The sequence below is a fragment of the Cyprinus carpio genome, chromosome B22, assembly GCF_018340385.1.
Source record: "Cyprinus carpio isolate SPL01 chromosome B22, ASM1834038v1, whole genome shotgun sequence".
NCBI classification, from domain to species: Eukaryota; Metazoa; Chordata; class Actinopteri; order Cypriniformes; family Cyprinidae; genus Cyprinus; species Cyprinus carpio.
The window spans coordinates 18,630,461-18,657,811 of record NC_056618.1 but is presented as its reverse complement, the minus strand read 5'-3'; the positions used below and the strand labels follow the sequence as shown (position 1 = coordinate 18,657,811).

The window sequence follows — 27,351 nt, the reverse complement described above, 5'->3', positions numbered from 1 at the left end:
AATGGGACAAGCCTGCTGATTTACACACACACACACACACACACACACACACAATATGATGCCCTGCGCTTCCAGGCCGAGCTCTTTCCTGCCTCACGAACTCATGCATAATCACGCAGCCAGTCAGTGTGAACCTCCACCATGTGACTGAGCTGCCCTTTAACTGGCAGCCCTGAAGCTAATCCACACACGCACACACACACACACACGTATTAAGATGGCTTTAGAGGTGAAAGAACTTGCGACTGCCGTCAAGAACAAACGCTGGCTGTGTACAAATTGTTTCCCGATGCCCTCTAGTTCAGCACACAACATTCAGACCATTAATCAAGCCGTGCCTCACAAAACAAGACTACTGTCCCTGAAAGAGAGAGAGAGAGAGAGAGAAGGAGAGAGAGAGAGAGAGAGAGAGAGAGCGTCTCCTTCAGACAGTCATGGCGAGGCTGTGCTCAGGCGAGAGGGGTCAGTGTTAACACAAACACGGGAAAGGCCGTCTCGGTAAATGCCACGTCTCCTGCGATGCCATCTTCACATGCACCCGGAGCACAGCTTGTCTTTTTCCATGTGAATGTCTAAGCTGGAGCATTAAAACTTTACTTCTGCACACAATGGGTGGCGAACAGCGCAATGACAAGGTCAATGCTCCGCTAACGATAAACGGTAAAGGTATAAACAACTCTTGAAAGAATATTCTGGGTTATTTTCAACAAAAATGTGCACTTAAAGGAACTGTTGAAAAAATTACAAACAGTCTTTGGTCTGGCAAAAAGTACATTTAACAGGTTGAGAATTACATTGCACAGTTAAAAAAACAAACAATATTTGAAGCAACTCTGTCATTTTTTCTTCTAATTTAAGTTTCAAAATAATTCTGATGAAACACTGACCCTTAATAAGGAGAATAGCTTCTGTTTCTTTTTTCAAGCTTCACCAAAAATGTCTGTTCTGGCAGTATGCAAGTTTAGTGTGTACGAACTGCTACGGAAAGTGTGTATTGATTTATAAAAACCATAAATGCGTGTGTATCGCTAATCACTGTAATTACAACAGTGATATATTTACGGGGCTCCAAAGCTAGCAAAATCACACCAAGCTATACAGTGTTCAGCACACAACATTCAGACCATTAATCAAGCCGTGCCTCACAAAACAAGACTACTGTCCCTGAAAGAGAGAGAGAGAGAGAGAGCGTCTCCTTCAGACAGTCATGGCGAGGCTGTGCTCAGGCGAGAGGGGTCAGTGTTAACACAAACACGGGAAGGCCGTCTCGGTAAATGCCACGTCTCCTGCGATGCCATCTTCACATGCACCCCGGAGCACAGCTTGTCTTTTTCCATGTGAATATCTAACCTTGCGCATTAAAACTTTACTTCTGCACACAATGGGTGGTGAACAGTGCAATGACAAGGTCAACGCTCCGCTAATGATAAACGGTAAAGTTATAAACAACTCTTGAAAGAATATTCTGGGTTATTTTCAACAAAAAATGTGCACTTAAAGGAACTGTTGAAAAAATTACAAACAGTCTTTGGTCTGGCAAAAAGTACATTTAACAGGTTGAGAATTACATTGCACAGTTAAAAAAACAAACAATATTTGAAGCAACTCTGTCATTTTTTTCTTCTAATTTAAGTTTCAACAATAATTCTGATGAAACACTGACCCTTAATAAGGAGAATAGCTTCTGTTTCTTTTTTCAAGCTTCACCAAAAATGTCTGTTCTGGCAGTATGCAAGTTTAGTGTGTACGAACTGCTACGAAAAGTGTGTATTGATTTATAAAAACCATAAATGCGTGTGTATCGCTAATCACTGTAATTACAACAGTGATATATTTACGGGGCTCCAAAGCTAGCAAAATCACACCAAGCTATACAGCTGCTTTAAATATTCAGCGTTATTTTTAGACCACTAGTGGCACCAAATTATTTTCAGTTTTGAATCATGGCAGGATAATAATCCCATAGATTTGCAGTTTCTTTTTGTTTGAGTGCACTGACGTCAGAACAGTGTTGTAACCAGTGGCATAAACTGGGGGTTGGGTTTTGCCATAATAATGACTGTTTTCGAATAAGTTTCAGTTCTGTTTGGTGCTGCTAGTGGGGCAGAAAATACATGCTGTAGCTTTAAAAGTCGTTTAAGCTAAATCTAGACTTCTAAAACCCAATTTAAATCTTTGTAGCCATTCAGATGCTGTTCTTGAGGTGTAACGGGAAAACTTTCCTCCAGAAATCGCACACATGCACAAGGAAAAGTCACATCATACAACAGCAGAAAAAAATAAATAAATAACACAGCAAGCTATTTAAAAATCAAAGGGTCAGAATGATGTCAAAAGCTTCTAAAACCATAAAAACAATTCCACATTTCATTTTAGATGGCTCCAGATTAGACCCAGATTACCATTTCAATAATACAACCCAGCTTTTCCAAATATTGTTGCGTGCGACAAACCCGCACACCCTTCAAAACAGACACACCGCACAAGACCAAATAAAGACACGCACCCGGACAAACACACACATAATCTCCTTTCAGGGAAAGCTGATTTGCCGGTGCTAAAGGCTTCTCCTCCGCTCCAGCTGTTGCTTAGTAACCAGATAGCCAAGCAGCGCCAAACCTTCCACTGCTACAGGAGGGAAATTCTGGGAATAGAGGTGGAAGAGAGGAATAGCGCGCTCTTACCAGACAGAAAAGACTCCATTATGTCGCTGTGGGTCATCTTCAGCAAACTGCGGCCCGAATAGGTAGCTAAAGTTGGATCGGCGCCGTATGACAGCAACAGTCGGACCACATCTAGATGATCGTTTTCCACAGCATCATGGAGAGGCCTGTTGGAAAAGAGAGATGAATACTTACTTCCAACAAAAAAAAAGGGGATATTTATACTGCAGCATATATTTAATATATCCATCAGATTTTGATTAGATCATGAAAAGTATTACTTATTTTATTTTCCCATAATTGTCAATCCCGGAGTTCACCTCTGACTTTAACAATGCAACAAAATGACCCTAACCTTGGAGAAAGTAGTACATTTTTACTATTAAATTAGAAAAAAAAAAATATATAAAAGAAAAATGATACAAATAAACACATTATTATCATTAATTATTATAGGTAAGTTAATTAATTAATTAATTAATAATCAATAAATTTTTAGAATAATGTGCACTGACAAATGGTTCACAATAATACCAGAAAATTTAAATAAGAAAGTAAACTGGGTAAATTATTATTTGTCTTGTGATCATAATCCACCTGCCGATGGTTTTAAATACCTAAAACTTCAATTTTTTAAAATGTAACTTTCTTTGGCAATTGCGAGATTTTCTTTTTGCTTAAACAGTTCAATTACTTCACTTGTCCATAATTACCTTAATTTTATCTGCTGGCATTGCCCAATAAAACAGTCATTAAAACCTGTCACTGTCATTCATCTTTCCTGAATCGGAACGCTAAACGAAATTGAATTTTTAAGTGTATAGTAAAGACAGAGATCTCACACGCCTAATCTGCTCTTCTTGCGGTAATTATCCGAGCTAAGATTCTCGGCCTCTTCTGTTGTTGTAAAGCCATTATTACCAAACATATAATTACTGACATTGAGTGTGCGCGCGTCAGCACGTGTAATTATCCGTGCCGCGGCGGCACGCATGCACATGCTCTCGTACGCAGTGTGACGAAAGCACAGGAAGTCACACAAACTAGTCTTGGATGTAAGGCTTTACTATTTAGGTGATATCATGAATGCATGTGTGCTTACCTGGTGCCGTCCTGTGCACTGCAGTTGATGTCGGCCCCGTGCTCCAGTAAGTGCTGTACGATGGAGAGCCAGCCGGGAACAGGCCTCGTGGAGCGCGCAGTAACCCGCATTATCCCGATGATTCACGTCACACACTTTATTCTCCAGACAGTACAAAACCACCTCCTACAGCGAGCGGGAGAGAGACAGAAGACGAGCGGTTACTATGGTGCAGTGAGGAATGAAATTCATTAAACACCATTAAAGAGCGCAGAGAAAGAGAGACAGGCAGAGAGCAGACAGACAGTTCCGCCCAGAGCTGATTATTGATGTGTGAGGTATCAGGGGCTTTACAGACGAATCCTGCCCCAAGCCTGCTGTTCACTTTCTATACGAGACGCCTGAGACGGCACTGAGAGTGTGTGTGTGTGTGTGTGTGAGTCTGCAAGAAGCAGCAGAGTAGGAGCGACTTTAAAGGCAGGGGAAATCTGAACGATGTTTGCCCGTGCGAAACCGGCTGCCACAATGATTGTGTTGGCCACAATTTTTTCCATATTTTCAGATATTTTGGTGCTTAGATATGTCTAAAGGTCAACCCAAGCCAAAAAAAAAAAAAAAAACTCTGTAAAATGCTAAGGATGTTGTTATATGATTGTTAGTCTGTCGTTAAAACTTTGCTGTGTGGTTGCTTGAAGGAGGATCTCAAATGATAGAATTCAAGGTTGTTTTGAATTGTGCCAATCTAGAACACCCTAGCAACCACAAAGGAACACGTCAGCAATTGCTCAGAACGTTGCTTTGTGGTCACTAGAATGTTCTGTGCTGGAACAATTTAAAAGACCCTAGAATTCTATAATTTGACAACATGCTTCAATTTTGCCAATTTTTATCATCCATCAGGCAAACTGTGCAAGTCTGTCAATACCATATAGGTTTACTCAGATTTTTGCGATTTGCCATTATATGTATTGTCCCGTTAGCACTTCCTTCCATTCCCGTCTGCTGGTAAAGAACAATGTCTGGAAGAGGCTGGAATTACAGAGAGTCCTTGCAGAATTAGTTGGAGAGTTCTTCTGCAAGCTCAGGTTTAAAGGAACTCCCACATCCATCACCGCGAGCTGATTCCTCATGCACGGCGGCAACAAAAACATGCAAGCACACACACACACACAGATGGGCAAGAGAGGGGAGGGCCAGTGTCCGCTCAGCGCTCAAACGAATGAGGGCATTAGGATTCAGGAGGCGTAGCACTCGCACTTCAACCCTGGCAGCGTCTCAGAGAACGCATTCAACCCCTCCCCCGACGGAGTCGCACAGTGGTACGACCTGCCCCATGCTGCTGCCAGCAGCTCTGCCTCGCGCTTCCCACCGGCTCCGTATCCAGGATACGGCATGCCGTCGGCATGACAGAAAAAAAAAAAAAACAAGCCGTTAGCAGGGGCGCCGAGCTGTTAACGAGCCCAAATGGTAAACTCTTGCTCCAGTGCGGATGTTCACTCCCGTCTGCCTGGAGAGGTAGACCAAAACACAAGGAAGGTAAAACATACACACACACAATTACAACGCTCAGATGCCCTATTGGCAAGCCCCTCCCCTCGAATGCAGATGAGCCAATGGCAGTCGAGTATTAGTTGCAAGGGGAGCGGAACTTGGACTAGGGATGGGCGATACCACTTATTTGGTCTTCAATACGATACCGATACTTTTAAAGGTCAGTATCGCCAATATTGATACCGATACGATACTTCTAAACTAAACTTTTAAATTATGAAATTATTAAATTACTAAGAGTAAAATGGGTAATGATAACCACTTAACTTTTTATTTGAAACGCATTTTAACATTCAATATGCCTTAATTGCAACTTACTAGGTTATATTTTTGTTTACACATGGTTAAAATATGTATACTGTAGCTATAACAATGGAAATCTACAAATACTAAAGTTGAACTACGGTCACTTTAGTAAAACCACCATGGTTAATTTTCATAAGGGTCTGCCAGTGACAGGCTGTTGCATGCATATAATGCAGCTTTTTTATTCTGACAGCTATGATTTATATTAACATTACAGAATAGAACATTATCAATATGAACTTTCAACGATCAATTAAATACATTTATTGCACAAACTATGTAGGCTACAATTTCAATTTGTTTTGTGAAGTAACTCAAACATATATGTTTTTTTTTTCTGTCCTATAATAAAAATTGTTCTGGGCTGCTGTTCCCAAAAGCATCAATTATTTCTTATGATACTTTTGAGAAACACAGCCCTGTTTCAGCGCCATTGAAAAAACTGGAAGATCCAAAGCTTGCATCGGTTTAATGGTGTTTATGCTACAAAAATGGAAAAACGATGTGCCTAGGGTACTTGTAACACTAATTCCAGTTATCCTGAGAGGATCTGCAATGGAATTTATTTCATTCCATTTCCTAAATCCAACCAAAACAGAGCAAAATGTCCCTAAACATTCAACCTCGATAATAATGAAAATGAAAACGTTCATTTTCTGGTTGTCATACTCTCATTAAGTTACACATTTCATCTACTCAAGCATAACGTTAATGTGCTTCAGCAAGTTATCTCTGGCTAAAACTAATGGTAAAGTTAGTGCATCCATGCTAACTTACAAACCTAAATAGTGAACTGTTCTCACATCAAGTACTGTGTAGTTCAAAATTTCAAGTTATCCTTTGCTATTTGAACAGTGTTGATCCTTCTCCCACTTGCATTGTGATTTTGAACCCTCGCTTCGAGTTACCCACAGTATTTATTTTAAAATCTTTTATATATATATATCCCTCCATGGAATATTTAATTCCCACTTGAATGGTGGCCCTTCTGTGTCCAAATTGTGCAGAATCATCGTGGGACAAGGTTTTCACATTGTAAGACCATGAGACAACTCTGTTTGTTTGTCCGAGGGAGCATCACTAACTAAGGGGGGCGGGGCTTACCGATAGGTCAGTTACCGAAAGCGAGCCACAGTGCAAGGGAGAATTTCTCTATTTCCGTTTATGTTTCCATCACCTCATTCCCTTTCCAGTGAGGTCTCTCTCTTTCTCTCCTGCCTCAGGGAGTTTCTCAGTGGGGATGTTTGCAGGCAGGAGAGCTGAGTGTTACATTAAACAGACAATAAAGCCGTGTTACACAGCGTAGCGAGAAAAAGATTTGTCGTGATTTTCTCCTCAGAACTGCTCTTTGCTGTAGCGTTTCCTCCCCCACTGTCCCCTGCTAAAACAACTCCCAGCTAACAACTGCAATCAATGCATCATTCAAGACACTTAACCCCTTCACAACAGCAATCCCACAAAACAAGACACAGGCCGGCTCAAGACTGAACCCAACGTGCAACCATTTTACCACAACCTCAAAGCCTATTCAACCCAACCCACATCATAAAAAATAAAAGAGCAAGAACTACAGCTCGCTTAGGAAGAAAGACACTCAAGACAGGAAAAAGAAGGGGAAGCTTTACAAGGCAGACCTGAACTGAAACCAGTCTGGGTCACTGCTAGTCTGGAGTCAAATTCAGATGCTGGCAGCCCTCCTTAAAACCTGTAATACAAGTTCAAACTCAAGTCTAGAATTTCAAAGCTTCGAGAAAAATCTAAGACTCTGAAGTTCTAAAACTCTAACTCTTCTAATCATTCTAGAATTCAAAGGCAGTTACAGAATTCACAGGTAGTTCTGAAAAAAATCTGGAGCGCTAAAGCAGTAAAATTCTAAAAAGTCTGATGTAGCTGAAAAAGAGCTTTTGATGCATAATATGACAAATTTTCAACTTCAGAAGTAGTTGAGAAACCTTTCCAGAATGGGTGTTTATTAGAATTCCAGAATTCTAAGACAGTTATAGAAGTTATAGAATTCTGAAGTAGTTCAAAAAGTTCTTGAATTCGAAAGCAAATGATAAATGTTCTAAAATAAAGCCAGTTATCAAAGAATTTTTGAACTTCAATGCCGTCTTAAATCTGATGGATTCTAGAATGGGTTTTATAAAGAGTTCCAGCATTCTAAAACTGCTAATGAAGAGTTCTGGAATTCTCAAACAGTTTACAAAGAGTCGCAGAATTCCAAGAGTTCTGGAATTCTGAAGAGATCCAGAATTATGAGACCTCTGTTAGTTAATTCTGAGATTAATTCTAAAGACAGTTCAAAAACTGCTACAGAATTGAAGCAGTTTTGTGTGAATTTTTTTTTTCTCAAGTCTAATGTGTAGCGGTTGCTTAATGATCCTCTGGCTACGCACAGTGCTGACGAATGTTCTAATTTTACATGCAACTCAGGAAAAAACAGCATTCAGACTGAGCAGACGTCACGTTGCATCGGAAAGTGAGTGGCTAGGGAGAGAGACAGACAAAAAACGACACAAGAACGAAAGAGCAGGATATGCGGAGGGGGAAGAAGGAGCGCTGAAACTCCCTCAGCGTGGATTTAATTGAGAGAGCCATGGCTTGAGTGGGAGTTCTGATAACAGAGGGAAAAGGGTTGAGGTGGCCTCCACAGAAGAAGTGCATCATTAAAGGATCAGGAATTTCCCTGACAGCCGGCCAGGACGGTACTGAACGTGCAGATGAGTGTGAACGCGTACATGCGCAAAAATTACATGTCTCGCTCAACCAGACCTTTGACGAAATGGCGAGCCCAGTCTCATGAAACTGTGTATAAATAGTACGCCAAATAAAAAAAAAAAAAAAATCCTGGTATTGATACTCAAAAATTTACTTTGGCATGCATATGATACGAACGTGTTTGGCGTACATATAATACGTAGTTTTTGCATACATAAGATACGCATCTACCCCACATCCCTAATCCTACCCACTGAGTAGCATATACACGGCAAAATCCATTTTTGTGTATCAATACCACCAGTTTTTGTTTTTATGTGGTGTACTATTTATACGCACTTTCATGAGATTGGGTTGGAATGGCAGCTTGCAAACCATGGTTTGTTTTCACATGCCGTTTAAGGGTGGGTTTATCTTATCTTACATAGATTATACCTAAATAATAGGCAAAAAGTTCTACAAATCTGGCAAAGAACTTTGGCAAATCCAGTTATTAGTTCTTCCACAAAACACAATCATTGCATTAATCCAGTACCTGAAAAAAGAAAAGGAAAAAAAAAAAAACGATGTGCTCTTTGTACCGGAAGTTGCATGAAGTCAGCCAATCAGTTTTGTGCTTGCCAAGTCAAGAAAATGCTTTCCAGTTTTATGTGCAATATGCATCCAACAGTCAGCGAGCGGACTTTGGGCGGTCTAGAGGCGTCTGTGGCCGAGACTGCGAGATATAACTGCCGTGGCCCTGAGAGTTGAAGGTCTGTATCCTGCTATTTGCTCAGGCTTGGCAGACAGTGACAAAACAGGGCGCGACACACCCACACGCCTCACTGACCCTCTGTATACACACACACACACACACACTTTCTGCTGGTTACTAAACTGCAAACATTCACATGTGAACACTATTGCTTTTAAAGGGATAGTTCACCCAAAAATGAAAATTCTGTCATAATTTATTAACCCTCAAGTCGTCCCAAACTATGACTTCTTTTTTTGTACTAGAGGAGTGCCTATGTTTCTTTTATTGACCAGTCAATACATGTCTAAAACAACATTTATGACTCCATTGACTTTCATTTTATGGTTTGGGGGGGGTGCACTGAAATTTTTTCTAAATATCTTCTTTTGTGTTACAAAGAAGAAGGTGAGTAGCCTAAATGATGACAGAGCTTTAATTATGGGTTGAGCTATGCCTTTAAATAAACTCAACCTCAAACTTTCGCTATTTTGTTTTTTCCTAAAATATGCAGACTGCAAAAAAATCTGAGAGGGAATTAACATCAGATTAGGTTGCAGTCAATGCATGCGACAGGGTTATTTCAGGTCACAGACTGTTTTGCGGTCGTCATCTAGATCAAAGGATCCTCTTGCACGGCATCCTTAGTACGCGGCCTTGAACGGACAGCCTGACCAGCGGACACGCTCATGCAGTCAACTGTGGAAAACACGCAGGTTTTTCCAGTTGCGCTCGGTTAATGCCTGAAATGCAAGCCAAAATGACTCAATCACACGCGCGCGCGCAAACACACACACACACACAGAGAGAGAGAGAAAACCGCTCAAAGGCGCCCGGGAGTTTCATCAAGCCAAGAACGGTTTGTTTTGAAGGTGCGAGCCCATGAGAAAATGGAAACGAGAGCGCGCGCAAAACTACGTGCCGTTTGCATGTTTACTGCAGTTGCGCTGGGACCGAGATGGAGTGCCACGTTTAAGTGTGTGAACTGTCGTTCTCTGGCGCTCTGAGACACACACACACACACACACACAAACGGAGCAGCTGCCGCGGTCTGTTGAAAGGCTCGGCCGCGCAGTCATGTCATATTTCCGAGCTCTGGCAGCGCCGCGGAGCTGCTCGTGGCTTAACACACAAAGAGAGAGAGATAGACAGAGAGAGAGAAAGAGAGAGAGCGCTGGCAGCTCAGTGCGTTGCTCGCGGCTTATCTCTCTCTCACACGCACATACACAGCGAGAGAGCGGCTTCCTGTCTGAGGCAGGAGCGCAGGAGGGGGACGGAACGAACGAAGACTAAAAAAACAAGCCGCTGTCGACTGACAGAAAAAAAACACACGCGGACGGAAGGTCTGTCCCCACCTGCTAAGGGCCGTGGTGAGGGTGTAGAGAGGGAGGAGAACGAGCGATTGAGAAAGAGAGAGAGAGAGAGAAATGAGGAATACAGGGTGGGAAGGATTACATTTTATCTCGCTTCCTCTGACACACACACACACACACGCCGCACGGATCGGCGCCGAGTGCCCTCCGCTGCGCGCTCCGCCGCTCCCCCCTCCGTATCTGTGGCGCACGCACAGCCCCGCGAGAACAGCCGCCTTTAACCGATGTCACCAAGCGCATTTATAAAGCCATTAGAGCAGAATTAGACCCCGAGCGCCAGCGGGGAAAATCACAAAGCCCTGAGACTCAGCGGTAACGAGAGCCCACGCTCTCGACGAGCGTTCGAGAAAATCCACCGCGAGCGGAACACTCCAGCGCTCTGCAGTCTGCGAGAAAAGCTCATTAGGGAAAAACGCTGTTTAGCTATTAGTAAAAAATATTTTTGGTATCAGTTCGCCGTTAGTTTATCTATTAGCGAAGAACAGTTTAACATTCGTACACACAGTTTAGCTAGGCCTATTTTTATACCTATTCTTACACACAGTTTAGCTAAACTATCTATTCCGAAATTATTCGTATTTACACACAGACAGATTTGCTATAACCACCAAAACAATGTAGCAATTCGTAAAACATTTAGCTAGCAGGCTAGTAAACAAGAACTAATCTACATGAATAAAGAAACGAAGTTAAATATTAACTGTTCAGCTATTCATGAAAACATGTATATTCGGAAAATTTAGATAGCCTATTCGTAAAAATAGTTGAGATATTCGTTTATCTATTAGTAAACAATCGTTTAGCTATTATTGTACACACAGTTTAGCTATTTTTAAATAGTTTAGCTATTACATATACAATTTACAAATCTGTCACAGTTTTGCTAATAGTGAAATATTGAGCTATTCGTAAACATTTAGCTATGCATAAGCAAGCTAATCATAGCTATTCGTAAACAATTTGGATATCAGTATTTTTTTTTACATATAGTTCTCATATAGTACACACAGTTCATACACAGTGAAGAACAGTTTAGCTATTTTTAAACAAGGTTTAGCTATTTATAAACAGTTCAGCTAAATAAAATTTGTCAAAGTACAGTTAGCTACTAGTAGGCTAACAATATAGCACTTCTTAAATGGCATTTAGTTATTCATATTCACAAACAGTTTATGTTTTCTTAAATAAGGTTTAGCTATTCAGAAAAATTATAGTTTAGCTATTCATAAACAGTTTAGCTATTGGCTACTAGAAATATTTTAAGAAAAAACTGTGGGTTAAAATCTAAATTTTCAACTTTAACAACAAAATACAAAATGCAAAATCTTTCTTTTCTGTGAGAACTGTCACTTTTTTGTGATTAGATAGGAAGAAAAACCACCCTCCATTTCCGTGGGTCGTTAACGGCGGGCGTTGGTTTGGGCAACGAGAGATCGGGAGCTGCGTGAAACGGGCGGCTAATGGCTTAAAACAGCACGTGTTTAGCACCTTCAGCGGAATGATTAATTAACGTGGAGATTACGGAGAGCACTTGTCAGATCGCTGATTGGACCTTAATGGCAAAGAGCCATTCTGCCTGAGAGCAGAATTACCGACAGAGTCTAGCAACTGCAGCAGAATCAGAGAGAGAGAGCAAGAGATGGATAGGGCTCTTTCTCTCTCACACACACACACACACACGCACATAACGATAGGTTTCAATCAGCACACAAAGGCCAGTTTTGTCTGAGTCATAAAAGAGGGAGGCAACAACCAAACACAAGTGTAAATAAGCAGCATCGTAACGCAAGAGAGACGTCAGCGCCGGCGGAATGCAATGAAACTGAGTGTGTGTGTTGCAGTAAAACTCTTGGCTTGAGAGCTAAAGCGAGGTGAAAAAACGCAAACAAGCGAACAAGAGACGTTGGGGGAAGGGAACTACAAACGTGCGTGTGTCAAAGCATGGGGTGGTGATGGAACCGCCTGGCCACTTCAAGCACAAAACTTACAAAATACACAAACACACAGCAAGGAGTGGTGCACAGTGGAACCTAGATGCGAGAAAACAAACCCACAGACACATGTGGATGCACGTTATAGGCAGAGCGAGAGAGAAGCGGAAAATAGCAGATGGGAAAGGGGGGTAGAGAGCGTAAAACTAGCTTGATTCAGAGACACCACAAAAGCGTGTTTTATTCTGGAATGGCACCACTGCCTCAATGCTAAAAAATGCTCCGTAAAATGCAATAAGAAACTTTCCCTTTCAGTGGAATTCAAGGCACCGCTGCGGAGCGGGAGAGGAAGGGGGGAGGGAGAGGGCTGGGGAAGGAGAGAAATCATGCGCTCGCAGCAGTAATCGCTCATTTCCTGTTCTCCGTGCCAGTCCTTTCAGACGCACTGCCGGAACTAATCCAGCTCCCCATTAATCTGCCCAAATTGGACACGGAACGCCGCGCCATTCCAGAACCCGCGGAACCGCCGTATTCCAGAACTGTGGAATACCGTCAAATTCCAGAACAGCACGGAATCTACTAAACAGTGAGATCAGTTTTGTTGCATTACAAAAATACTGAACACCCCAGAGATATTCTAGATATATGAAGACAACATGAAAATGGTGTTTTAATAAATAATAAAAGTCGCTAGTCTTATTACCCATAATTCATCAATGTACTATATTCTAAAAATAAACAAACAAAATAGTTTATTTTTGAAGCAATTTTTTGCTTCTAAAAAAGACTTGGAGAAAAACTGGACCGTAGAGTGCTAGAACGTTGCTAAAGCATTGGGGCACAAAATCCAATGAACAGAGTAACCCAATCACCCAAGTTGGTGATATTGGTGTTAAAGAATTGTTCTATAATAATCCCTACAAATACAACTCATTATATACACTATAAACACTTTTAAAGAGACAGACATGTAAATGTTTGTGAAAGATGTTTTCTCTGTATTTGAGGAATTATCATTTTTAAATCATACCCTATTTATTGCCTCAAAATTTGTTCATACTTTAAAATAGTTAGGGGTGGATAATTTTATCATTTATTCATGCAACAATACATATTACTGTTATAGTTTTTATTAATAGCCATTATAGCTGATAACTTTGTCTAGTGCTCTTTTGAATGTTTATAGCATGATTTATGAAAATGTAACTACTATAGTCCTAATGAATGACATAGCACAGACTTCTTCATGGCTAGTGTTTGTGTATTTCATTTCATTCTGTAACCTATTTGTTTAACAGATCTATGTATTAGTGTTAAATTCTACTGTTCTTGACAGCGTTGCTAATGTTTCTGACAGATAATATCATGATATTTTTTGCGTTTCCCTTACCGAATGTCGTATCCTATTAGCTATAACCTGTCCGTGGGCTTTTTTGATTGTTGTCAGTTTAAGTGCCGGCGATGCAGTGTTGCCAGATAATGCTAAAATAAAATAAACCAAAATTATTTCAAATCTTTTGTTTATTATTTTTTGTAAATATGTTGATGATACTAGTTAACAACTTCCTACTTTATTACCTTACTAAAGTGTTAAATTAAGTGGAAAAGACAAGTCCAAAAACGCTTATAATCGCTGGTTCAGGTAACTCAGAGGCTGCACCCTTACCTGTGCCCTCATTTACACCGGCAGCATCTGGCAGCGAACATTTTAATACCACGGACGCTAAAAATTCTTGCAAACTATCTAAACTGTATTATACATGTCATGCAGACATTCATATAAGGAGATTAACAGCAAATTAGTCATTCAGAGAACAAATTTTATTTTTGAACATGAAAAATTTAGCAAGGTCCGGACCTCGGTGACCTCATAGCTGGCTACGGGCCTGGTCTTCAGGAACACTGCAGTGTTGCAAAAACACCAAAACACTACCGTGTTAAACTCAAAAAAGCCTGAATACAAGATCAGAGACGGTGTGCGAAGGGTTAAGGTTTTTAGGTTTGACAGAGAAAGAGCAAGGGCGCGACGGAGAAAGCGGGAAAACAGCGTGCCTGCGAAAGCACGGGAATGAATGCGAGCGAGAAAGGTTTGAGTGGGAGAGCAAAAGCCGAAAGGAGAAAGAGATGAGATGGCGGGTGTGTGTGTGTGCTTGAGCAAGTGAGAGGGAGAAAAAATGGTGTGTGTGTGTGTGTGTGTGTGTGTGCATGCGCACGCCAAGCAATCGCTCTGTGCCTGTCAGGGGCTCTCACATGTCAGACTTAGTCTCACGCAGAAATAATGAGATGCGAAGAGAGCAGGAGAGGGCAGCCGAAGAGAGAGACAGTCGCGCACACACACGCGCAAATGCGAGCTTACCTCATATCCTAGCCGTGCAGCTCGCTGCAGTAGAGTCTCGCCTGCGTTCTTGTTGACGATGAGTCGGCGTGCTTCCGGCGGCATGGGCCTGCTGACTGGCAGCTCCGCTGACACTGGAGGTGCGGGGGCGACTAGAGGTACGGGTACGTCCGGAACGGCACATGGAGGGGTCGGGGGTGCCGCGGGTTGGTAGGCAGGGGAAGGGGGACGGGGTTTGACCGGAGAAATCTCGTAATCAGAAAGAGCTGCTGGCTGCTTCTGGGCGGAACGTTTCACCACCTGACGGGGGAATAAAAATGTGTTACTTTAGAAGGCCTTTGGATTTCACACAGATATTCAAGTCATAGTACGTGGCGGCACAAACAGGGAAAGGCGGACGTTCTTTACAAAGACAGAGCGGATAAAAGAGCGACAGAGCTACACTCGCTTGGTGCCAAGAGACAGGCGAGATGGAGCACTAATTAATCACAGCGACAAGTTCATAGTCAGCACTGCGGTATAATCAGAGGGACCGAAATTTGAAAGTCGAAACATTTGAATGTGAAAATGTGAGATGTTTCTACTTTTTGTTTTTCGCAGTAGTGGAAAACTTAGGTGGACAGCAGTGCAGGAAACGTTGTTTCCCACCATAAACCAAGAACAAAAGTGTGACTGTCAACAACGGTTCCTTGCACACACACCCCACATGGTCAGCAAGGTTATTTTTGGCCTGCAGTTAAACATGCTGAAACAAAAGGAGACTATGTACACCAGTACAATACATAAACACGTTTTAAACTGAAAAACGTGCCTCTTCCCACATCAAGCACTTCTCTGTTTTTGGCTCTAGGCTGCGTGCTTGTTTGTGAGCTGGATGGAAAGCTGCAGACGCCAATCCGTCAGCGAGCATGTTCCCCGGCAGGGAAAGTTAAACAGGAAACAACGGAAGACTTTGGCTCTCTCCCACTCGCTTTATCTCTCCCGCCTTCCGTGTGCGAGTTCTCTATCTGCGGAGCACAGTAGGGCGGGCGGATGAGAGCCGTGTGTGTGTGTGTGTGTGTAGGCCGCGAGTTCATGCGAGCAGACTGAAGGTCGGGAAGGGGGGGTGATCGGGGCGGGAACTCCACCCACCCCAGAGGAGTTCCACAGCGCAGCAGCTGTCAGAGAAAACACACACACACACACACAGCACACGCACATACAGGATCTGCCTGGTCCGTAAAAACGCAAAGAAAACAAGTCTCTTAAAATATGACGATTGACCTTTTCTTGTTTGTCTGAATGAGGACATACAGATTAGACAGACCAAGATTAATCTGACCACTAAAATATTATATGTATATATATATATATATATATATATATATATATATATATATATATATATATATATATTATATATAATATATTAGATAATAATAAAGTAATAAATATTATAAATTATTATTAGTAGTTTCCTTATTTTATCAAATTTATTTAATAGTGATGATAAATCCTAATACATTATTATTTATCAACAACAATCATAAATATATTTATAAGAAAGAAAATGTATATAATAAAAAACAACAACAATAATAAATGTTTATATATATATATATATATATATATATATATATATATATATCTAGATATATTAGAAGTTAGAATAAATGAATTTAATAATAACAACAAAACAACCATTTTTATCACCATGAAACTGTTTCATTATTTTATCAGATTTAATAATAAAAAATAATAAATACTCATCATATTTATATTTATAATATTAATAACAGGAAGAATTAGAAGAAATGTGTATTATTATAAAAAAAAAAAAAATCTTTTTTTTTTTTTTTTTTTTAAATGTAAAAAGATAAAACATAAAAAAGTAAAGGAAAAATGTACACATTTCAGCAAACCACTAGACACAAACTGATACGAGTAATCTTTCCCAATTGAGGACATCCCCTATGTCCCCAAAGGCAGGTCTCGGAAAAAGTAGTTCACTTTGCAAACCAAGTAAACCCGCACACACTGTATTGTGTAAACACCCACATAATATTTTCATAGGAGTCTGTTTGTCTGCTGTAAACGCTGTGGACTCAAGGTGTGTGTGTGTTTTGTATTCGGCTGCAGAACACAGGCTACATGTGTGTGCGGTACATCTGCGTGCGGGGAGAACGCAGGCTGTGTTATTTAAAGAATGCACAGTGAGTTCACTGGGGAATAATTTTCCTTGACGGAGAGAGAAAGAGACCAGATTCTGACCCGGCCTTCACTTCTCCCCTCCCCCTCGCTTGCGTCTCTCTGCTGGGAGTCTGCCTTTCAGCACGAGAGGAGGTCAAAGCAACCGCACTCTAAACACACACGCTTTGACCCCCTCCCGCGTCCGTTGAGCCGTCTTGGAGAGCCGCGGTGCTTCCCTAATTGGGATGATTAACATTGTTGTGATTGGAGACACGTTTTTAAACGGTTCCTCACTGAGCCCGGGGAGAACGCCTGGGTTGTGAGCCAAAGCAAAGAGCACCGCTAGCCTCTCTCGCGCGCAAACAAAGAAAGGATGTTCTTGTGCAGATAAACGAGCACCTCAACCTGCTGTGATCGCACCGACATGTGCCTCCGCACTTACCTTGTGTTGGTGGGCTGGGCTGAGTTCAGGACACTCCTCATTGGTTGACTGCGACAGCATCCTGCGCTCCTGTTGGCCGAGGTGCTTGGTCTTGCACTGCCGCTTGCCCTTTGGCTTTTCAGGGTCGCTGTGCCAGCGCAAACGAGATGGGAAGGTGCCTTCGGGGTCTGGAGAGGGCAAGGAGGATCCCAGTGACTTGCGGTGCTCCTTTAATCGCTGCCGTTTTTCCGAAAGGTGAGATGGAATCGAGGAGGAAAATTTCCGTATGGTATCGGAACAAAAGCCATCAGAGAGCACAGGAACTGCAAGAGAGAAAGAGAGAGATTAATAGAGTTGGCTAATATCAAGCTCATGTTTAAATCGGAAAATCAGAACATTTTTGGCCCATTTCTGGGTTGATTGCGGTGGAGATTCTACGTAATTCTTAAAAAATGTAAAACTTCTGTAAAATGCATTAAAATTAGCTGAGAATATTACAGTGGGGAGGAAAATCAAACAAAACAAAAAAATCAGTTGAATTGAAAGTTGAACATTTGTGTGTGTGCCATTCCTGCACTGATTGTGGTGAAAAAGCAACATAATTCTACAAAGTGTGAAAATTTAGTAAAACCTATTCATATTAGCTGAGAATATTGCAGTAAAATTAAAGGAAATAATCAGCTAAATTCAGGTAAATGTAAGAAAAATAAACAAAATTAAAATTTAATTTCTGCACCAATTATGAAGAAAAATCTATGTAATAATAATAATAAAAAAAGTACAAATTTGGTAAAATGCATTGAAATTAGACAAGAATACTACAGTAGAATAAAAAAAAAAATCAGTTGAATTTACTAAAACAAAATATTTAATAAACATTAAATAGAGAAATGACCAAATATCTAAAAATGTTTTTTGTACCTTTTCTGCACTGGTTGTGGTGGAATTCTAATGTAAGAATTATGTAATATGTCAAAATATTACCGTAGAATAAAACAAATTCAGCTGAATGAGACAAATGTCAAAATATTTCATGAATATTCAAAGGGTGGGAGATACATAAAATGCAAATGTTACAGTGCAATTGTGTTGTCAAAATAATAAAATGCATCAAATAATTTTTTTTTAAATACTACAGAATTTTGTAGCTGCAGATTCTATGAACATACTAACAGTTTTTTTCATTGTAAATTCTGTAATAACTAATTTCACAAAAAAAATATAACTGGAATGAAACACAAAGATAAATTGCAAAAAACACAAATTTGGGATTTATGTGATAAATAGCAACACACACAAATATCAATCCGACAGAAGCTTCCTTAAAGTCTTGTAAATCAGACTGACCGAAGAAGAATGAACAACAGTAGTCTGACCACCTTATGAGGGACGGACAAAGGACGAAAAGATTTACAAAAATTGATGCATCCTTTCCTTCGTCTGCTTTCTATTTTGCATCACGTGACCAGAGCTCAAGCAAGAGAGGCACGTTTAAGCGATAACATCAACCGGTGGAGAAGGACAGAAGGGAAAAGAGGAAAAACATGAAAGGAAGAGTAAGATAAGAGAGGGAAATCAAATGAAAAGGGAAGCAACAGCGAACGGAAAAGGAGAAATGACGGACAGATGTAAAGTGGAAGAATAGAGAGAGAAATGCAGCAGCGAGGGAAAGAGACGATGAAAGGGTGAGCGCAAGGCCGAGAGAGGGAGAGAGAGAAACCGAGCACGCTCCACATCTGTTCCATTATTCATCATATTCCCTGTTCAGTCGCACACACACACACATAAAGCCAGCGAGAGCCCCACCACACAGAGGAAATTTCTCTCACGCATGCAAGCAAGAACAGAGGACGCCAAAGACAGAAGACCACATAGCCAACAAAAACACGTACTACTAACTACCAAAACACCAGTATATATGTCATAGGCCAAGTATCAAAATTATCAAATTATATATATATCAGCCAGGCCAAGTATCAAATTTGGACGATAACCATATTTTTGCTAACAAATGTTCTCACAGGCTTATTAACAGATCAATAGTATAACAATATAGAAACAAGATGTTTGTTTTAACAGTACATATTCAAACTTTCCATTCCTTTGTTACATTGTTTCGATTTTGGTTGAATGTTTGCAAATTTTGTCTAATTTTTGGTAATTTTCTATCTAAAAGATCGGCCCGAGACAAAAGCACCTCAGAGAACCACCAATTGTGCAACTGTTCACATTTGGTGTGTGCGCGTTTGCGCACAAGAACCCATCCTCATGGGCAAACTGTTCCAGGCTGCGTAAAGTGCTCCTCTCCTTCAACAGGCTAATTAAAGTCCTACCCCGAGAACCCTTGAGACTGGATTCACCGCACCTACCCCACACACACATACACACACACAAGTGTGCGTGCTCTGCAACCTAAGTGAATCACTCAATTAGCAAAAGGGGAGCAAAGACCTTAATGCCTTTAAAAATCAACAGAACAAAAGCAGCGTGCTAAAAACGCACACACACACACACACACACACACATATACCCTGGGGCTTACAGCGGAGAGTCGTGCATCACTGGCATGCATGTCTTGTCTCTCACACCTTGTCATAGACAACACAAATTAGCCTGCGTGTGCGTACGAATTCCCTCGGCTGAAGAGCGAGAGTGTGTGTGTGCGGTGGGAGACGGATTTTGACACGGACATCTGGGGGATATTAGCCTCCCATTAGCACACAACTGGGCACACGCGCACACACACACACACACAATAATGCATTAACTGGCAAACCATCTCTCAGCTTGAGTAAAACCAAGATGCATATGTATAGGACATATTACTCACACGCACAGAGTGAGGGATAGAATGAGATAAAGAGTCTCGTTTCTCGTCTTTCTGCTCTATAATCCTCCTGACAGAACGCCAGCACAATATCCAGCAGCCAAGATACTGACGGGCAGCCTCACACACACACACACACACACACACACATGCACGCACGTTGTTATTTGCACAGTTGTGGAATCTCATGGCTCATTACTCTGCGGCATGCGCTTTCTCGGCGATGCTTTTATACCAACAAGGAAGCGAGCGCCTGAGAGTGTGTGTGCGTGCGAGGAAGTGCGAGCATGGCTTGTCAATCAACAAGAATCATTATTGCTATCCCAAAGCCGCAGACACAGGGCGACGTGCTCTGCTTTTCTCTAATCTGCCTCTCCCTACTGCCTCGCTCTCGTCTTTCACCTCAGTTCTCCCCTCAGCGCTCCGTATCCTCTTTTCATCTCTTTCACTCCTTCTCTTCCACTCTGCTTTCTAACAGCCATTCGTTCCCTTTTTCTTTGTGTCTCATTTGTTCACGCTGCTTGTGTCTCCCCGCTCAGTTCTCTCCTTCTGGGTCCTTCTCTGACCTGCATAACTTAATGAGACTTAGTCTTAGCTTAGAGCACCATTCACATTCCTCCCAATCGAAGGAAACAGGGTGTAGTATGTAGGGCGTAGTATGTGAAAGGACATATGTGAAAGGATGTAGTTTGTATAGTATAGAAATAGCATATAGTATGTAGGATGTAGTGTACATGTATATATAGGGAACATTACGTAGTAAGTAGGGTGTAGTGTATACCATGTAAAGTGTAGTGTGTACTATACTAGATGTGAGAGGGTTGTATGCCATAGTATGTCATTTAAAGGATACAGAGTGTAGTATGTATTGTGTAAGACAAAACATATAGGAGGTAGGGTGTAGTATGTTGACTATAGTATGTAGTGTGAAAGAACTCAGTTTGTATAGTATTGAAAGGTATAGTATGTAGGATGTAGTATATATGTGTAGGGTATAGATAGTATTATATAGGAGGCATTTATTATTTATTAGTGTGTAGTGTGTAGTATTTTAGTTTTTGTGTGTTGTAGTTTTTGTGTTTTTTGTTGTATTATGTAGTTTTGTAGTTTTAAGGTTGCTGGTTTTTGTTTTGTACACTCAATATGAATTAGGTACTCTATGGCCTGTAATCTATGTTGGATGTGAGGCCATACTATTTAGGGTGCAGGGAATAGTTTGCAGGAAACAGGGTGTAAAAGGTAGTGTGCAGAGCTTAAATTAGGGTGTAAGATGTAGTTTGTACCCTACAGCGATAGATACTACATAGATTGTATTGTGTAGAGTGCAATGCATAGGACGTAGAAATGCGGTATGTAAGGCAAATTTAGGGTATAGGCCATAAAGTGTAGTATGTAAGCCATCTGTAGGGTATAGTATGTAGTTTGTTGTGCATAAGAAACAGCACTCTCTGTTTTGGCATTCTTTACCTGAATGGTTTGTGCATGGCTAAATGAGGAAACTGTTTAGTCATGCAAATAAATCAGGATAACAGATGACAAAACCAATTTACTCCGTTGTCCCTTGCCATCAAGTCTGTGGTCCTTTTGACATAAATGTCCTCTAAAGATTTTCACAGACAGGCTACTCTGTTCTACCCAGAATGCTCTGCTCTCCACTTACAACTGTGCATTTAAATGAGACAAAATGGGAAGACGTACCTGTGTTGGACTCTGCGTATTCCAGCTGGTCCTTAGTCCAGCCTTTCTCCACTTCTGCTTTCCTCTTCACCCCCTTCTCTTCAAATCCATTCGCTTTGACCTTTCGATCCACAGCAGGGACACCGTGGGCGACTCTTGGGACCTCTGAGGGACAAGGGTCAAGCTTTTCCCTCCTGGCGGTTTGGAGTTGTGGAAGAGAGGCTTTGGATGTGGGAGACAAACCCATGTTGGGAGCTCCGAATTGTGGCCTGTCATGGTTGAGCTGTCCCTGTCTATCCCACAGTTCCTGGAGATTATGGAGGTGCCGGGGCTTACTGAGCCGAAGACCCGTCAACTCGATACACACCTTCAAATTCTTCACCTCCTGCTCAGAGGGCTGCGGCCACACGTCTGTGAAGAGAGATAGAAGCAATCTGTTTATACCTTGTATTGACATTCAGCTCGGATGATCCGATCTTAAGTGGTCAGCTGGGACGATTTGCTGGATACACCTGGATTTACTCTGCATCTCAAATCAAAGATTTTGTGACCGGTGTTGGGAAGGTTACTTCAGAAATGTAATATGTTACAGATTACAAGTTACCCAATTTAAAATGTAATAAGTAGTAAACACTGGCATCTAACAATGCTTTGGAAAAAACAGTGAATCTTAAAAAATACAGCATACACAAACCCAAGCATGTGTCCTATTCTGTGTCCTAAACTCCTGAAACATTGGTGTCTCATATTTTAAAGCAGTCAATGCAATTTGGGAAAGAAATCAATCAAACCTATATGTGTGAGAAAACATTCAGCTGTAAAACCCTTTTAATTGCACTACATGTAACTAGTTAATCCCCAACACTGTTTGGGACTACATACATTGCGTGATAAACTGTGCCCAAATTTCTAGTTCTGGCATAAGTTTGTGGTTATATGAACCATAAACTGTTGCTTGACTGACACAATTAGGATGCATTAGACAAAGACATCTCTGACCATGAAAAGTTCACAATGCATCCCCAGAATTAGATCATAATGCATCACCACAATTCACTGCAACTTCTTTATAGTTGAATTTAGCCATGTTCACTTGTGTCAGTGCAAAGTATAAACAAAGGGTTGCGCACTTAGAGCAGGACTTGTTTTCCAATTGTTAACAGAGCCGTTTCCTTCTAGAACACAATCACCCACCAGTTTGATAGCTTTTAAAATGAAAGTACAGAGCTGAACAGACACCCATGTTTTGCTGACAAAAACAAGCTTTCTGGGACAAGTTTAAGCGATGTGAGTTTATACAAAGGTTGTTTTGATGTCTGAAAACGCCCTTTAGACTGAGCACAAAGAGAGAGAAGGGCAGAGAATGCCTGGCAGTTGTGTTTATTTGGACCATGTGACGGCAATAAACAAATCAAGACGAATCAAAAAGGCCAGCGAAAGGATCAAAGCTGGAGCAAGCTGAGGAAAAGGGAAAAGAGAAGCGAGAGAGTGAGACGTGTCAGGAGGTCCGTGATAAGATGAAAGACAGAGCAGACCATCCACTACTTGGAGCTGGCGGAAAGAACAGGGATGAAGAGACGGAAAAAGAGGACAGACATGCTGAAGGACATTGGAGAGAGAGAGACAGACAGCCCGGATGTCTACCTGAAATCAGTCTTGCTCTCTTCGCCGCGATGCCATTATCGTCCTCTCCTCTCGTCCGTCTCTCTCCATCTCTCTCTTCTGCGGTGTGCAGGCAATCAGGGTGGCCTTGGCTCTGTTCCAAACCCAATGCACGTTTTCTGCCTGTCGCCGTGCCAACAGATCCCTCCTCCTCTCCTTTCACGTCCCTCGTTCTCTTCTCCTCTGCTCGGCGGGACTGTGGGACATCAGCTGGTGGGCCGCACCGCTGGAGAACGGGAACTCTGTTGTTTGCACATGTTGCCGTCGCACCTGCGTAGCCACACAAACACAATTGGGTTAGTCTGACACATTGCGTCAGCGGCTTGCAAAGAAAGACCTTTTCCAAGTTCAAAAGAAGAGCGACAAACCAGAGAGTAGACAGAGAGAGATAGAACGGAAAAGACTACAGAAAAACAACCCTGTCCCCCCTACCCTGGACATTTGTGTGTTTGCGCTAACTACACCACACCCATCCTACACAGGGAGCTAGATGGCAAACAGGGACGCACTTGCTTGCTCTATCTGCGGGCTTAAATTAGCCGAAACATCCGTGCCAAGAGCGCAAAGCGGCAACCCAACTCAAGTCTCCTATCCCTCCCCCTTCCTCTCTCTCCTCCCCCTCTCCTGCTTTCTGCCGTTCTGTGTGTGGCAGTGAAAAGCGCTCCTTGAGAATGTCTCCCAGCAGCTAAGAGCAGCAGCGCAGATCAAAGACAGGCGCTAGGGGCTCACGCTCCATACCGCCCGCTTCTCTCTTTCACACACACACTCGCACCATATATAGTATCACATACACATCCTAAAAGCATGCCCTCACACATTACACAGCTAGCTGACACCTTATGAGTCACACATAAACCAAATCTATCAAATTTACCAAAAAATACACATTCCACAAAATTAATAAAAATGGTGCAGAATCATGCATACAAAATGACTCTATTTATGTGCCCTCGATGCAGAACAGAACTACCTTTATACTGGCCTGGGTAAGAATGCAGCCCACCCTGCCCCGGGCTCTCACAGACACGCACAAAGCATGTGACTAACACCACATGCATCCCATAATTCATGGCAATGTGTGCACCATAGCAACTCTGAACCAAAACAGATCACCATGGTAACATCATTCGCGTCACCCGGAGAGAGTTAATGTGGCCATTCTGAGAGAGCGAGAGAGAGATGTTGAAGGACAGACGGGGCATAGAAATCAAGAGAGGAACGAAGGACAAAAAACATCCTGAAAGGACGCACAAAGTCAAATAATCAATTACTTGAACTGTATTGATTAATAAATATAATGGTATTCGACAAATTAAAAATACAGTAGAAGGTTTTCTGTAGCTTTTTCACCTTCAAAGCTTCACAGGAACTGCCGGTCTGCCGAGCGCACTCTGTTTATGTAATCGGGAGCACTGTTAATTGTCCGTGTGGCTGACACACATGCGAGCATTCGCACGCGCACATACACACACACTCTAAACCAACATGCACAGGAAACGCCTCGCCTCTGTGAAAGCCACCAGGGAGTGCGAGGTCACATAGCAGCAAAGTGTTGATTTGGAAATCTGATGGCATTAGGCCATAACCAAAGCTCAAGTGGAAAAAACAAGAGCCAAAACAGCAGAGAGAGAGAGAGAGAGAGAGAGAGAGAGAGAGAGATTCAGAGCATGTGCATGTTTATGTGAGCGCTTCCTGTTTGAGGGTGGCGGTGGCGGAAGCCATGTTTACCACGTCGTTTCCGCTGGTTTAACGCTGTTGCATGGAGCGCCACAGCACAGGGACCGTCCCTAGTGACAAGGGGAGGAAATGTAAGGGGGTTGGGGGGGTGAAGAACGAGCAAGTGTCTGTGAATCTGGGATGGATACTGAAGATCGCAGGAGATTGGACAAAGGGAGAGCGAATGGGTGAAATGCATGAAAAAAGGCAGCCTGCGAGCAAGACGAAAGTTAGAGTCGTTTCACGAAAGACAGAGAGAAAAAAAATAAAAGGGAGACAGGAGTGGGAGAGGGATCGCGCTTGTGTGTGTGCGAGCATCTTACCGTTGTGCTGCTCGGTGTGATCAGAGAGGGCCGAAAGGGCTGCGGAGGGCCTGGAGCTTGGCTGGCTTCGTTCCCAGTCTCCCGCTCCACGCTGGCTCTCTGCCAGCTCCCTCTCTCTCTCCTGCTCTCTCCCCAGTCCGGGCGCTGTAGACGACACACACCCCTCCTTTTCCTTCAGCTCCAGCTCCGAGAAACGCATCATCGCACGCTACACAGACACACACACACACAGCACAATCGTGAAACCAGATCCAGTGTTACGAGCACCAGCTGTAAAGCCTGTCTCTTGTGTGCTCCAGTACAACAAAAATAGAGGGAAAAAACAGAATAAAAGTTGCATAAAGTAAATCTGCAGTGAGAGTAGAACAGGAGCTAAAGCGCATTAGAGTAAATGTAGCAAATGCATATCAATAACTTATAACAAAAACTAACTGATACAGGTGAAATAAGGGTATTCATTTTACTCAAATTTGACCATGCAATTTTCAGGGCCCCTCAGAAAGGGGGAAAAGGAAGGAAATAAAGTCTAACTTCACAATCGCCTGTGGGCGCAAAACCAAGTGTTACTCATTTCAACTGATTAGTAATTTAAAAATAAAATGAACTGACCTCCCAAAACGCAGCTGGTTGACTTAAATTACTGTCCTCTTGTGATAATCCTTCCATCTAAGCAATCAGAATGGGGCTCAATGTCTTTTTCAATTATTTGAATTGAATATTTACACAAATTTAACACATCTGCAAACAAACATTAACTTACCCTCATACACAAAAATATGGGGAAATTCATGATATAGTTGAAAATGCTATGGCTTCTTTAAATGATAGAAACTTCAATGTAAGATATGTGGAAATGTGTAGAACATACTGGGATTTTTAAAATGGAATTTCCAATATGTGTGGGCTATCTGAAATTAGGGCATTGTCTTCCATCAGCCTCTCCCTTGCTCTCCCTCCGCAGCGCGACTATGTGTGTGTGCACTAATGACTCTGCCAGTCGGCGAGCGCTCTGCTCGTTGCTGCTGGTAAGAACTCTAATCTTCCCCATCAGGAAAGAATGGGCTGGATTTCACTTAAGCTAGAAGGGCTGCCACCACGCACATGGCTAGTGGGGGCCTAGGGGTGTGCATGTGTAAAGAGAGAAACAGAGTGCAAGATGGAAGCGGGTAGAAAAGGGTGTATGATTATGTTTTGGTATGCCCCGCACACACCGGTCTCCAGGGCTCACCTGCAGGTTAACAGTTGCCTGCAGCATTATGTGCTAGCAAGGCCACGGCATGTACGCACTCACACAAACACTCAGTAGCTGAGCTTCCGCACGACTGGGCAAAGCAGCCACCGACAGCACTTTGTGTTAACCCTTTCAGCCGTTGACTGAACCACACACTCAAGTGTGTGTGATCTTGTATAAACACCCAAGTTCTCTAATGCTAACTGTAGAACTGCTGCCATTAAAGCCTGTTTGACAGATTCACAGCAGGGGCCCAAAAACTGCTAGAAAGAGAGAGCAGGAGAGGGAGTGTGGGTTGCGGAGATCTGTAATTAGCAAGGCGTTCAATATAACGAGTGTGGAAGTTAGATACGGGTGCCCGTTCAAAGCCAGAACTAAGGTCATTGAGCTATATTTAAAGAGAAGCTGTAAATCTCAGAATGACTGGGAGGTTTATCTAATTCAATGACAGCTACTGGTTCATGAAAAGTTGACCAGGGAACAAAAAAATATATGAGGTGATCATACATTATAGCACTCTTACTTGACCTTAAGGGATCTGAATGCTTCTCAAACTGAAAGTATGACAATGACAGGTGACATGCTCCAAAACTGCACAAACTTCCTTATTCATCCAAACCGACATACATGAATT

General features: G+C 42.1%; 1 protein-coding gene across 1 annotated transcript in view; it reads right to left on the bottom strand.

Annotated features, from left to right (window-relative positions):
- LOC109047203 (BCL-6 corepressor-like) overlaps nucleotides 1-27,351 on the bottom strand; it is a 46,865-nt gene that overhangs the window by 6,408 nt on the left and 13,106 nt on the right. The window contains 9 exon segments of the mRNA XM_042749701.1: nucleotides 2,685-2,830; nucleotides 3,766-3,840; nucleotides 3,842-3,930; nucleotides 14,713-14,991; nucleotides 17,303-17,604; nucleotides 21,807-22,196; nucleotides 23,430-23,717; nucleotides 25,487-25,694; nucleotides 26,096-26,152. Of these exon segments, the coding sequence (XP_042605635.1) occupies nucleotides 2,685-2,830; nucleotides 3,766-3,840; nucleotides 3,842-3,930; nucleotides 14,713-14,991; nucleotides 17,303-17,604; nucleotides 21,807-22,196; nucleotides 23,430-23,717; nucleotides 25,487-25,694; nucleotides 26,096-26,152 (1,834 nt within the window).